The sequence below is a fragment of the Theropithecus gelada genome, chromosome 9, assembly GCF_003255815.1.
Source record: "Theropithecus gelada isolate Dixy chromosome 9, Tgel_1.0, whole genome shotgun sequence".
Classification (NCBI taxonomy): Eukaryota; Metazoa; Chordata; class Mammalia; order Primates; family Cercopithecidae; genus Theropithecus; species Theropithecus gelada.
The window spans coordinates 15259167-15274573 of NC_037677.1; the positions used below are offsets into that span (position 1 = coordinate 15259167).

General features: G+C 36.9%; 1 protein-coding gene across 11 annotated transcripts in view; it reads left to right on the forward strand.

Annotated features, from left to right (window-relative positions):
* The window catches only part of PARD3 (par-3 family cell polarity regulator), a 720507-nt gene that overhangs the window by 299162 nt on the left and 405938 nt on the right, over positions 1–15407 (forward strand). For all 11 annotated transcript variants that reach the window (XM_025396019.1, XM_025396023.1, XM_025396022.1 and 8 more), the window contains exon 3: positions 7540–7720. In XM_025396019.1, coding sequence (XP_025251804.1) covers positions 7540–7720 — 181 coding nt within the window. The remainder of the gene's footprint in view (positions 1–7539; positions 7721–15407) is intronic.

Consider the following 15407-nt stretch of genomic DNA (forward strand, 5'->3'; position numbering starts at 1 on the left):
CAGTAGTGTAATGTAGTTGCAACCTCATGGGTGGGTACCAGTGTAACAGTGGCACTTGTGATAGAGAGTAGAACAAGAGGGATTTATATTATATTTGGCAGGTGGGTCAACTAGCTGATGGCTATACAAATTTGCATATTTTCATTGTGATTTGTGGTTGACATACTCAAGGCATTAGTTGAACGTAAGTCCTAAATTGGGAATCTAATTATTCGGAAGGCTCAGTGGGTGATAGACTGTGTCACCCTGAGGGACAACAGAATTAAATTTCAGCTCCGAAATGTAAGCATCAGGGCTAGGGAGTATCATAGGTGAATATCTTTGTCTGTGGTTTCCAGATGGAGTGGAATATCTCTATTAGGCATGAGTGTTCAAGAAATACTTTCTTCTCAAAGGATGGCATTAGCTCTTGTGGGACAGGTCTCCCTTTGGCGATTGACAGATAGAAGCTTATGATGGTGGTGGCCTCCTGACTTGTTCAGGAGGCAGCGGGAATGTCCTGCCCTCTCCTGCGTGATATTTTGTCGGAAATGGCTCTATTAAAGATTGATCTTATAAATGGCTCTATTAAAGATTGATCTTATTTAGCTCCCTTCTTATGCTGGATAATATACTATGATAATCTACACAAGCATGTTAGTGTTTGGTTAGTTTTTCTTTTATGTAAGTGCCACAGGTTATCAAGTGTGCTTTAGGGAGACAAGTGTAAATGAAATCTTTAAAAAAAAAATAAGCAGTAGATAAAGGGGAATTCAGAAGCTCAAATACTTGATCTAATTTATAATTTTTTTTGGACATCCTTGAGTGAAAGGACAGAAGAATTTAAATGTATTGGTAGGTATGATCCTAATTATAGAAATCTATAATTTAATAAACTATGGACAGGAAAAGTGATTTTTGAATTAATGATAGTTTAGAATTATACATCATGGAACAGCCTCGCTTCAAACTTAAAAAGTGTGTGTATCTCCAACTCCTTTAGTTTTATTTTTAATTTTTTGAAATTTATTGCATTGTACTCTAGTTCTCCCATATCTGCTGAATTTTCTTTGTTTTCTTCTGTCATATTTCTTCTTTATAGGCACATCTGCTCATGACATCTGCCTACTGTCTCTCATACACGCACTTTCTGTGTTGTGCTTCTTGTCAATTAAGCTGCTGGATCTGACTTGACTCATGGAGGCTGCTCATGTTTCTTAGGTGAAGAGAGAGTCATGGAGGCATCTTCAGGTTTATTCTTGTTTCTAGTATTCTCCAACATGTTTTGTGCTTTATCCAGGGCCAAAATATGATGCCTTTTTAAAAGAATTAAAAGTCTTTATTTCATAGTGAAACAATTCTAAATATTGACATTGAGTATCCAATGACACCCATCATAATTGACTTCCCCTGGATATGTTTAGCTTATACATGAAGAAAGCAATGGAAAGTGAGAGATTGCTCACAGGGTGTCACAATAAAATGGCTTCTCAGGATGTGTGGAGTTTGAACCTAGAGGTCTTTGAGATTTCACTTAGACTTGGCTTAAATTAGCTTTCATTTTCCTGTATGAGGGTAGAATCTGCAAGTTCTGATCCTTTTAAGCCCTCTGTTTAAGACTGAGTGATGGCATCAGCAGCATGGAATTGTCTGTGATGATCTTTGTTACCCTCAGATACGTTCAGAAAAATTTTAAGTGGTGTCATCAAAATTGCATTAATTTGGTAAAGGCAGGTTATTACCTTTGGTTAATCAAAAATGAACAGAATCCTATTCAGAGGCCTTCAGATGATCTTAGTTTGTAGGCTGCCTGTGCTGTGAATATGTTAGATGCTCCAGAGCAGGAAGATTTGGAGAAAATAGGATCTTTGACTTGATTTCCTGTCTCATATTTATTCTGTATTTATTTATATGGTAGTCAGATTCATCTCTCTGAGCCTCAGCTTTGCTTCCTGTTAAGTGAAATAATAAAAACGTCTTTGTATTTCTGTGGGGCCCTCTAGAGGAGGATGTAGAGCGTCTGTGGAAGCTCTTCATTTTGTGGCCATATCTATGTTGAACGTGCATTTTCTAGCATGTCGTCTTCTTTCCTTGTTCTTTTTTCCCTTACTATTCCCGTGTAGATCCAAGACACAGCGATTGAGCTTTGCATCAGTTTTCTTTACTCTTGAAACTGATTCTCATATTCACAAAAGTAGAATGTATTTATCAACCATCACAACATAATTTAATAAAAGCTCATAGTAAACGTGCATATTGTGTTCTGGGAGTTGTATACCTTATCTCTCTATTTGTCCCACATCTGGCAGAGCAGGAATAAGTGGCTGAAAACAATGCAAATTCATTACCTGACAGTTCTGCTTGGTAAAAGGCTGACATGGGTCAGAATGCTGTAAAATCAACGTGTTAACCATGCTCCTTTCTCGAGGCTCTAGGGGAGAATCCCTGTCCTTGTCTTCTAAATGCTGGTCACATTCCTTGGCTCATGACTCCCTTTGTTCATCTTCAAGGTGTACAGTGTAGTATTTCTCTGGCCATCATCACGTCTCTCTCTGGCCACAGCCGGGCCTGGCTCTCCATTTTTCCAGACTTATGTAATTAGATGGGGCTCTACCTGGATAATGAAGGATAACCTTTCCATTTTAAGGTTCTTAAACTCCATTGGTCTGCAAAGTCCCTTTTGCCATAGAAGGTAACATTCACTGGTTCCAGGAGTTTGGGGGTGGATAACTTTGGGGAGACCATTATTCTGTCTACCCACAACCACCATCCTCTTTTCCAAATGAGAGTAAGGTTTGGAGATGTTAGAGAGGCCACTGGATTTACCGACAGCTACCCCCAAAATAAGGTCAGAGCTGACTTTGAATGTAGCTTTCTTTCTCTGATTCTCTATTGCTGTTAGCCACTTTGCTACATGCAGTTGTGGGCTTTCAGGCCTTAATTTTACCTATTAAAGGGATTCCCTAGATCCAAGGGTTTTATAAGCATTTCTGTGTGATGTTTCTATAACAGGTTTTCTGTTGGGGGGTTCTGATGTTTCATAGTTAAAGTGACTTGTCCTGAGGTAGGGGAAAGTGGGTGACAATGTTTGGAGTTTTTTTATACTTGGGCTATTGTAGGTGTTATCCAAATTCTGCCTGTCTTTTCTCATAGAGACTTGATAGATGAATGGAACAGAAGAGAGATTAATAATTATTGCAAGGAAAAAATAAACTTTCAAAATGATCTACTTTGTGGACAGCAGTAAAGATTCCATCTGTTAAATTAGAATTTGAGTAACATTTCACAAATTTAAAAGAGTTTTCCTTTACTTTTTGAAGGGCATGATAGAGATTTTAAATATGCAGTGTTTTTTTGTGAAGGTTCCCCTGTGATTTTTTTTTTTTTTTTTTTTTTTTTTTGCGCTGTGTTACTATATGTATTCTTTTAGAGCAGATTTTCTAAAATTATATATCTTTCTCAATTTAACACAAAATTATTTCATATTGGGACCTGGCACTTAAATTTTGGTTTAAAAGAAAGCTGTAGAATTGTATGTTATTGGCACCAACTGTGATTCTATAATGTTTTCTAAAAATGCTGGAGATAATTATTGAAACTAATATATATGTATAAGCTCTTCCATCATGTGTGGCATTTAAAGACTCGTTCTTTGTAATTTTCAATCTCCATTTTCAGTTTGCAGAAAGGACTCGATTCTTGAGAGAACACATCATTGTGAAAAGTTAATAACAAAACATGAATTTCATTTGCTTCCAATTAAGTACCAAAATGTCAAAACTTAGTATCTTGAAAATGCATATTAAGCCACACACCTTATGAAAAGTATGATGATATTAAAATCAAGTGTAGCAATCCAGAATCCTCATGCAGAGCTTGAAATGAGTATTTTTACTTTTTTGGGGCTACAAAGATACCTTGACTTTTAGTTTCATTGTTCAAACTGAAACTAAAATTGCGTGTTACTAGAAAGATGGGCATTATACTTGGACTGGGTTGTCAAACTAGGGACCATGGACCGAATTTGGCCTGTTTATTTTATAAATAAAGTTTTATTTAAATGTAGTCACAGTCATTTGTTTTTGTATTGTCTACTGGTACTCGTTCATACTATAATTGGTGAGTAGAGTTGTTATGAAAGAGACAGTATGGACCACAGCTCCAAAAATATTTACTGTCTTACTCTTTTCAGGAAAAGTTTGCCAATTGACCCCTAATCTAGTGGCATGCCTGTGCCTCTAATACAGGCAGACACTTGCCAGTCACTGTCAGATAAACAAACTGATTTTACTATATATGGATGATTTGGTGTATACATATGCATACCTTTCCTTTTTTTGTAAATATTAAGGACTTCTTTTCCCATTTATGTTGTTCGTTATAAGGTTGAGTAGCCCAATTATTCATCCTACTGTGATTTCTTCATACCAGGTACCCTGGTACGGTATGAACCCTGCTATGGTTCTTCCAGATTGTTTAATCAGCTGATTCTATCTATACGTCAGCAGGTTTCTGAGCTTCCTGTCTGTCTTTGTGACTGTACAATGGTTTTCTTTGTTGTGTCGTAAATGGATCGATGATATATAAATGTTCATGGAAATAGCATTTGTTCAAAATGACAAAGCCATTTATAAAAGGAGGACTGTAATTATGAGTCCTACTCATATTCTGTATATTCACATTTCTGTTTTTTACCTGAGACAAGTGTTGGCCTTGAAAAAGCTTGGACTGGAGGCAGGGGAGGGGTTTGTTTTGGTTCCAGTCATGGTTCTTTTCTTGGAAGGCTAAGCAGAGTTGCTAGGTGTGGGATAGAAGGGTGACTCTCCAAGGTGACAGCCATTGTGGATCCTTAGAAGTTTTTTACTCTTTGGGGTATATTTTCTATTTTATTTATTTTTTTGAGATGGAGTCTTGCGCTGTTTCCCAGGCTGGAGTACAGTGGCAGGATCTTGGCTCACTGCAACCTCCGCCTTCTGGGTTCAAGCAGTTCTCCTGCCTCAGCCTCCCGAGTAGCTGGGATTACAGGCATGCAACACTATGCCCTGCTAATCTTTGTATTTTTAGTAGAGACAGGATTTCACCATGTTGGGCAGGCTGGTCTCATACTTGTGACCTCAGGTGATCCACCCACCTTGGCCTCCCAAAGTGCTGGGATTACAGGCGTGAGCCACGGTGCCTCCCTACTCTTTGGGACTTACAAGAAGAGGTATATTAGCATCCTAAGAACTGTATTAGTTAGAAGAAGACATAGAGTTATTTTTTTATTTTTATAGCTTTTTAAAATACAACATTTAAGACTTAATTTGAAATAATTTTATACTTCAGAAAAGTTGGTTTTATGGAAAGAGTATTTCCATATCTATCCCTAATGTTAACATTTTACATCTATCCCTAATGTTAACATTTTACATAATCATAGAACAATTATCAAAAGTAAGAAACTCACACTGAGTCAGTACTGTCAGCTAATCAGAGCTCATTAGAATTGTGCCTATTTTTTCACTAATGCCCTTTTTCTATCCTCCCACTGCATGTAGTTCTCATTCTTTCTCAGACTCCTCCAGTTTGCACAATTTCCTTATTCTCCTCATTCTTTCTTTTACTTTCATGACCCTTGATACTTTTGGAGAGCTTTATTTGTGTTTCAGAATATCCCTCAATTTCTGTTTGTCTGATGTTTCCTCACGATTAGATGGAAGTTATACATTTTTGGCAAGAATACCACAAAAGTAATGTTATATACTTCCCAGTGCATTTTATCAGATGGTACGTGATATTGCTACATCTTACTACGAATGATGTTAACCTGGGTACAGCAGTGGCTGCCAAGTTTCTCCACTTCAACGATATTGCTGTTTTGTTTTTTAGTCAAAATGACTCTTCTGGGGAGACATTCTGAGCTATGCAAATATGCCATTTATCATCATATTCACACCCATTAATGTTAGCATCCATTAGTAGATTTTACCTGAACAATTTTTACTGTGGCGGTTGCCTAATGATGATTTCTGTTGCCATCATTCCTTCTATGTATTATTTGGAATGCTATAGCAGAGAACAGCTGTTTATTCTCTACCATTTATTTGTTCAAATATTTATATTATGGACACATGGATTTTAGTTTATTCTTTGGATAATGATCCAATGCCAGTATGATTTCTTTAGTTCGTAAATTGTCCCAGCTTTGTCCATTGGGAGCCCTTTCAGGTTGACACCTGCTTCCCTTTGATGTGCCTTCATCATTTTTGAGTACCCCATACTTTTTGACATCACAAGGTATTCCAGGCTTACCGTGTGTTTCCCTGACCACAGCCCTGAAATCAACCGTTGGTCAAGGAGCCATTGTTCATTAACTGGAGAATGGTATTAGAAACCATGATCAGGATACTAGGTGTGCTCAGTGGCACTGGGGATGCCATTGTTTCTAGGATCTCTGTGTGGACAGAGCTGGGAACTCTGTATACTCAGACATTCATTAACAGTTGTTGGTATACTTACCCATTTGTCTGTGTATTTACCTAACTATGTACTTATAAAAACTGTGAGTTTGGCTGGGAGCAGTGGCTCATGCCTGTAATCCCAGCACTTTGGGAGGCTGAGATGGGCAGATCACTTGAGGTCAGAAGTTTGAGACTGGCCTGGCCAATATGTTGAAACCCTGTCTCTACCAAAAATACAAAAATTATCCGGGTGTGGTGGCATACACCTGTAATCCCAGCTACTTGGGAGGCTGAGGCAGAAGAATCACTTGAACCCAGGAAGTGGCGGTTGCAGTGAGCCAAAATCATGCGGTTGCATTCCAGCCTGGGCGTCTCAGCGAGTCTGCATCTCAAAACAAAACAAACAAACAAAAACTGAGCTCATACTGATGTCCTGGATTCCATTCTGAACACCAGTTTATTCTAGCTTTTTCTTCTCTGTAACTTCTGTTTCTGTGAAAACATCTGCTTTCATTATCAAAAATATTTGCACTCTTTTGTTCATTCTTGGTGTGTGTTTGTGTGTGTGTGCGTGTAATAGAGTGAGAATTGCTAAAGAGAAACAAATTTACTAACTAGAATAAATATTTGTACAACAGTTTGTCTTTAGTGTGTGTCTTATGCACAAATGAGAAGATACATGTTTAGTTTTTAATATCCCCTTTTTATGTGAATAGTAGTTCATACCATGTGTGTATACACATACACACACACACACAGATATATATGTATACTCATATATATACACACACTCTTGCATTTTTCTTTTCCATTTAAATATATATCCTATATTTTAAAGATTTGTATCTGTCCTGACTCAGCATGCTGTGATAGCAAAGAATTTTATTATTTTTTACCCATAGACTTTTGAATATGAAATGTACGACTTAGAATTATACAAGTAAAGCATCAAAATTTAGGGAAAGACTGTTTCTTTGAGGTTTTTCTTCCTAAAACTTACCATTCTAGGGTCATTTATATCAGTAGTTTTGCACTATAGAATTATGTCAAAATAGTACAAAATTTTGGTAGTAAATTAAGTGCCTTTATTTTTAAGTGCACATTTACCTTTCATTTCTAGCTGGTAGCAGTGTTTGATGAGCAGGATCCACATCATGGAGGTGATGGCACCAGTGCCAGTTCAACGGGTACCCAGAGCCCAGAGATATTTGGTAGTGAGCTTGGCACCAACAGTGTCTCAGCCTTTCATCCTTACCAAGCAACAAGTGAAATTGAGGTCACACCTTCAGTCCTTCGAGCAAGTAAGTGAAAGCTCTTTCTTCTCTTCACATTTCATCTTAATTTACAGGAATACCAACTTTTGTTATTCATCCATGCCCCTGTAAATGGAATTATCTGTTGTTTTTTTTTTTTTTTTTTTTTTTTTTCCAAAAATTAAGTTTAGGACCCAGGCAAATGTCCTTTGCACGGGAAGTAGGCAGTTCTTTACATTGTAATAGATTAGGCTTACTTTACTTTCGACTAGTAGACTTTCCGTGACTCACTAACTGTAAATAAGGACAATAGTTCAAGTTAAATTATTTGGATTTTCCTTTCCGTATATTTATCTGAATGCTAGAACAAGTAGAAATGACCAAAGAGCTTTGCATTGAAACAAAACATGGCATCATTCATTATAGTCAACTCTGTTACAACCATCATTTATATTATTTGAACTTTATCTGAAGAGCTGGGGAAGAAGAGACCTCCCTGTCAAAGTTATCTTCAGAGATTTGGGTGAGCAGAATACCTCTTTAGGGAAGGGGAATATGGACATAGTGAGTCCTATATGAGGAATCCTAGGACCCTTGGTATTCCAGATCTAGGATACTTGCCTTAAGAGTTCTGTTAGCCATTCTTGGAAGGTGCTCATAAAAGTCAGGTATTTTTACTACAAGTATTTAGTGATTTTAGTTGTATAATCTTGTAATTGAGCAGTTGTTAAGAGTTAGAAGATCACTTTCAATAAATGTATAAGCTTAAAAGATTTTTTGTCTAGGCGAGGTGGCTTATGCCTATAATCCCAGCACTTTGGGAGGCCGAGGTGGGCGGATCCCCTGAGGTCAGGAGTTTGAGACCAGCCTGGCCAACATGGTGAAACCCCATCTCTACTAAAAATACAAAAATTAGCCAGGCATGGTGGCAGATGCTTGTAATCCCAGCTGCTTGGGAGGCTGAGACAAGAGAATTGCTTGAACAATTGGAGGATGGAGGTGGAGGTTGCAGTGAACTGAGATTGTGCCACTGCACTCCAGCCTGGGCAACAGAGTGAGGGGAAAAAAAAGGATTATTTATTTTTTAGGTACATCTATTTGGAAACACTTCAGTTTTTTCAGGTAGAAAATTTGGGTCTTATGTGTATTAAGTGATTGGTAGTCTTCAGTAGATCTTTATAAATAGATGAGTAATAATATATGTTAATTATATATATATTTAGGATATAGAATATCGGTAGATAATATTTAGAATGTATAATTTATTCTTCTGAAAATGCATCCTAATTCCCGTTTTTTGCATTGATAGCAATCTGTAGTAATTTGGCAATTTGCTTCTAGATGTTTACAAACTACTTCTGCTTCTGTTGTCCCTTGAAGATACATATAAAGAGAACAAGGAAAGAAGAGCAGTTTAACAGTTAGAGGTCTGTTAGCCCATCAGAACCCACAGGACAAGTGTGCCATACAGAGGTGTAGAGAATTTAGAAGGTATCGTTCAAGATGGGATATGTAAGTGATGCTCTAGAGGATTGCGTACAGCTGCAGACCAGTGCTATCCACTTACTACAGTTGCTTTCTATCATCCCGACAAGAGTGGACTCAGATACAATGATGTGTTTCCAAGGATGCTTGGGGTGGAAGAGAACCTATAAGTTGTTTTAGTTGAATATTTTTTATATGCAAGAGATTTAGGTTTATTTATGCATATATGCAAGAAACTAATTTTGTGAAAATAATTTTGTTTACTAGGGGATATACTGTTTAAAAAGTCTTACATTGGATTTGCTTTGGGCAGTGTTTTTCAAAAGGTGAGGCATGTACCGTAAAGGGTATACAAAATGATGTGTAGGTGGTACACTAGTTACCCTGGTTGATTTTTTACTAGCTCATTAAACCTACGACTTAGTGGATATCTGCTTGGAATGATCCTGTGTATACAATGTTGACTGCCTAAATTTGACTCTTGGAAAATTTTAATTAAATAGTAGTTCAGGTCTTCAGATACCAGAAGTTTGGAAAATAGTGTCTTTATTTGAGTAATAACACCGTAATGTATGTACTTAAATACAGAACTTTCTGTTGTGTTATTGTTGTAGTGTTGTACTTGTATCTTTTCTAAAGCAATATGTAGCTTTAATATAGCTGAACCATAAAAAATATTAGAACAAAGGTTAATTCCTTTATGTTGATTTATGAATTTGATTGACATACTTTCCATCAATTTTTACCTTTTGACTGCCCTGGACTCAACAAAATTTCTAACTCATAACCATCCACATTTGACTGGCATTATGTGTTAAAATTTAAATGGTGTTTTAAACCATTTAAACAAGTATCTATTTTTATCTTGTTTTTATTGAGAAAAAGAAGTTACATTTGAAACATATGTGTTGTCTTGCAGCCACCAGTGGGAGAATATGCAAATCTTATTTTCTTGTTCTCATTTTGGTATGCTAAGGTTTAGATTTTCAGGTCTTGGCAGGCATTGGGTTAAGCATCTACTATACACAGGTCCATAACTGTGTGAACGTAATGCATCACACATGAGTCACCTGTCAAGGTGATTTTTCATACTGCGTTAATGACGTTCATTCAGACATAGAACATGAGTTTGTCTGTACTGGCCATGCTTTGTGCTAGGTGGTGAGTCCAGGGTTGAGTTAATAAGGCCTAGCGCTTGCTATCAAGGAGCTATAGTTAGTAGTAAATAGTTAGTAGTATAACTCTTTACAGATATGAAAAGAAAGAAGCCAACAATATGTAGAGATTTGCTTAACTGAAGGATAATCGACACTAATTGGGTACATGACTGATAAAGGCTTTTAGATAAATAAATTTCTAATTTTTGCCTTAAAGAAGGGGTGGTCACTTTCCTATGTTTTCCAATGAATGAATTCACTCATCTCCTTTGTTCCATAAAGAATTGGTGGAAATTGAGAAAAATATATAGAGTATGTATTTTTTTTTTCTGTAGAAAAATGGATATGAAGTTTGGGTATTAAGATAAAGCCTAGATGGTTTTCATAGATAGAATTCTCATCTTGAGGTCTTTTTATGTTTCCCTAGAAGCTGCTTTTAATTTAGCCTTGAGCTTTTTTTGTGGAAAATACAGAGAGATCGCTGATTTAGTTAAATCATTGCTCCTCAACCACAGGAGTGTTTTTTCTCCAATGACCATTTATCAGTGTCTGGTGATAGTTTTGGTTGTGACAACTGGTGGAGTTGGGCATTGAGTAGAGGTCAAGGACACTAGTACACGCCTTACAAGCACAGGACAGCCCCACATCAGAGAACTCTGCAGCCCAGATATCAGTAGTGCCATGGTTAGAAATCCTGAATTAAATTTACATCATTGTTTGTGTAGTCAAAATAGCAGTTAACTTAAAACTTGAGAAATATTTTATTTATTCAGTATATTGAACAATATCCTGAATAACACCCTTAAACTAGAAGACAAACATGTGATTACTAGTTAATAAAAATGTAAGAAAAGAGAAAGTTAAGTAAGATAATCCAGGCTGGGCGCGGTGGCTCATGCCTGTAATCCCAGCACTTTGGGATGCCAAGGCAGGCGAATCATGACGTCAGGAGTTTGAGACCAGCCTGGCCAACATGGTGAAACCCCATCTCCACTAAAAATACAAAAAAATTACCTGGGCATGGTGGCACACGCCTGTAGTCCCAGGTATTCGGGAGGCTGAGGCATGGATAATCTCTTGAACCTGGGAGGTGGAGGTTGCAGTGAGCTGAGATCACACCCTCGCATTCCACCCTGGGCGACAGAATGAGACTCTGGCTCCAAACCTACCTACCTACCTACCTACCTACCTACATACCTATGGAGAAGGGAGAGCATGGGATGGAGAAAGTAAAATAGAAACTAGATGCATACTACTTCCTTCCTTCTGTATATTTGAGGTTGGAACTATATAATCTTTTACATAATTATAAAATGATGAATTTTTAATTTTTACAGTAAACATTTCAAAGGAATATTAATATTCATACATTTAATAAATTTCAATTTTAAAAACAAAAAATGAATATGAAATATCTGACCTTAAATATATTTTTAGTCGGTAGCCTAAATGTAACAAGAGTAACTATTTCAATTAACTTTAAGCAATTTGTACAAACAAAGGGAGATGTATCCTAAGGAAAAAAAGAACTGCCTAACGATAAGTACCCAGAAACTGTTTGTTGTTGGTATTGTTAATCTTAGAGTTTTGGGTGGGTATTACAGGATGAAAGAGATGAGAAATTATAATACTCTAATTCTGTCATTCCTGGTGTCATTGAGTACCCAGTATTCTTAGTATAGAAGAAAAAGTGTACAGATATAAGTTAAAGGAGAATGAACAAAAATTGGATAGTCCTCAGTTTAGACATGTCAAAATTAATTCCTGATATGTTTTAGTTTTTAAAAAAGGAAGAGGGAAGAAAAACTGCCGTGTATATTCACAGGAAAGGTCTAGAATCAATGACCAACCCAGTAACTCAGCATTTCTCAATCCAGACTATGCTCTGGAAATAACATTTTTTCATTTGAGGGGATCAGAGTTTCTTAGAGAAATGCCTGAATGCAAGTCTGTACAGGAAATGTATGGAGTCATCCTGTCATATCAGAAAATAGAGCAGTTTTGAAAGATTACTTGGGTGGGCCAGAGGGCCTAGGAGGCGACACGATGCTCCTCCTGGCCAAAGACGGGACAGTGGGAGCCTCAATAAAGATAGCAACAGCAATACATGCATGAATGTATAATGATAATGAAACCAGCAAGCAAGGAGAAAGCTACCAGTGAACCATCTTATTATTTGGAAACCTTATAAAGGAAAGCAGCAATAATTCATCTATTCTATGTTTTCTTGTAGTGCGGTTTCACTGGATATTCAAATACTTGCTTTTTATGTAAGTATTTCAGCTAATAAATGAAGACATAATGATAGCATTGGAATATTGCTATTCTGCAACTTCTGATGAAAAGTGGATCTAGGTACTGATCATTGCTAGGGTCTTGATGTGTCCCCCAAATTTACATGTTGGAAATGTAATCCCTAATACAACAGTGTTGGGAGGTGTAGCCTAATGGGAAGTGTTCAGGTCATAAAGTTGCTTATGATTTGGAAAACTGTTCAAAGAAAGATAAAATTAACAACCCGGGCTGGTAATTTATAAAGGACCTCATCTGTATTAAAAATCAAAATATTAGGTGAACATGGTGGTGTGTGACTGCACTCGCTGTGGCTCGGGAGGCTGAGGCGAGAGGATTTCTTGAGCCTGGGAGATCAAGGCTACAGTGAGCTGTGATTATCCACTGCACACCAGACTGAGTGACAGAGGGAGACTCTGTCACAAAGAAAAAAAGAAATGATCTATTCCGCATGTCCTTCATGTGAGTGGTATCACTGTATAACCAAATAGTAGATGAAGAGGAAATCACTTTGTATATATGTATTAAAAATTACTTCTTAGTATAAAAAGAGTTTAGCATGAAAATAGCTTAGTATAAAAAGAGCTTGAAGTATTAGGGTTACTCTGTTGCTTTGTCATGTGAGGACGCTGCATTCATTCTCTTTCCCTTCTACCTTCCTACATGTGAGGATGCAGTAAGAAGGTCCTCTCCAGATGCCAGCCCCTTGATCTTGGGCTTCCTGGGCTCCAGAACTGTGAGAGAGTACATTGCTGTTCTTTATAAATTACCAGTGTCAGGTACCTTGTTAGAGCAGGACAAAATGAACTAAGACAGTCACCATTAAAAAATAATAAGGAGAGACAACCAAGCATTGTATGCCTTCTGATGAAAAAAACACAACACCTCCTATGAGGTAGTCTTGACAAAAGAAATTAATCATGAATCTGATCATACATCTAAATCCAAGTGCCTATTTACAGGAAATACAGAACCCTGAGAAGCATGTGAACATGATAGGGGTGCAGTCAGCCTAGTCAAGATGGTGGGAAACTGTGTAAGACAAATGGCCTGTGTTCTTCAATAAAATCAATTGCACGGGCAGAAAGAGATGGAGAGGGAATTTATAAGTTAATAGAAACTTTTAAGAGATGTAACATCCAATCATAATGTCTGGATCTTATTTAAATCCTGATTTAAATGAAGCTTAATAGAAAGAATGACATATGTATGCTGATGAATAAAACACAAATTGGGCATTTAATAGTAAGGAATTATTTAGATGCAATAACGTTATTGAAATTATTTTTAAAAGAACCTTTACCTTTTAGTGGCATGTAATGAATTATTTATGATTAAAATAATATCTCTAGAATTTGCTTCAGAATAGTACAGGCTAGGGGATGGGTTACATAGAGATTCAGTATACCATTCTGTCTACTTTTATATGTTGGTTCAAAATTATCCTTAACAAAGGTACTTTTTTTTTTTTTAAATAAAGGAAACACAAGGCACTTCTTAGTAGTTTGAAGGTTTATTTAATTACTTTTCTCTTTGAACTTTTTTTCCTCCATTCCATATAGCACCGAATTTTAACCTAATCTTTTTTAGGCTTGAATATTTTTATTGGTCATCTTATTTCTTTGCCACAAACAAAATACATTAAAAATTTAAATATAGTACTGTGTTGTTATTAGAAAATAATTGATCAAAATAGCACATATATACAAATATGTAGTATGTTTTGCTTTTTAATGTGGAAATAAGTGAAGGCCATCCAAATGAGAACAGGTGAAGGGTATTTATTCAGAGCTTGCTGTAGTAAGGGGCCGCTATCATGGCTTGCCTTTGGCGGAGGCTCCCAGGCAGGCTGAGGAGTGAATGCTTTTGCATGGAGATATAGGAAGACTTGGGTGTGCTCTGACTGGAAACTGCTGGCATGAGGTAGCTGCAGGTGGGCTACCTAGAAGAGGGGCATATATGGTGTGATTGTTTAGAATTTCATATTTGGCGTTCTCTGGTTATTCCTATGTTGGAAGGAGAGTCAGAAATTAGGGAGTAAGTGGAGTTCTGTTACATCAGTGTTACTCAATTCTTCTAACTCCCTCCAAGTTAAATGCTAAACACCAATTAGTGATCCTTTGTCAGAAATTATTTTTATAGATATATCAATGAGCTAAAAACTGGCTTATGATATCCTTCTTTTTTGTTCAGAGATCTGGAAACTAGTTGAGGGCAAAAGCGTTTGTTATCCAGAGGCATTTATGTTCTCAGCCTCAAGACTGCTATATTGAAGTGTGCTTTGTCATCCTGGAAGTTTTTATACACAGTTGTGTATCAGTTGTAAGATTCAGGACAGGTGATGCTTATTTTTTTGTTGTTTTGTCATTTTTTTCAATGTACGTGTTTGTTGTTTGTTTTTGCAAAGCAGAAGAGCTATTCAGGACACCATCATGACTTTCCTGGACTCTGGGCACTTTGGCCATCATGGGCCGCCCTCACCATATTAATATCAGTCATAAAATTATATTTTATTTAACTTTAAATATTTCAGTATTGTACTTTTTCCATTTTATGCAACATTGAATCGATTTTCATGGTCCCTAAGAGAATCATTTTCTTCTGATGTGAGAAAAAAGTGAAAACATTTTCTTTGACTCTAAAAATGTGTTTTTCTCTTTTGATTTTAAAGGAAAATAAAACACTCCTGGGCTTCTAAACTTATTGTGGCCCTGGACACTGCCTCGTGGATATATTGGCTTTGGGGCTATTGACCATGGAGAATTGGGTGGGAAGAAACAGCATTACCCCTTGACCCCCTT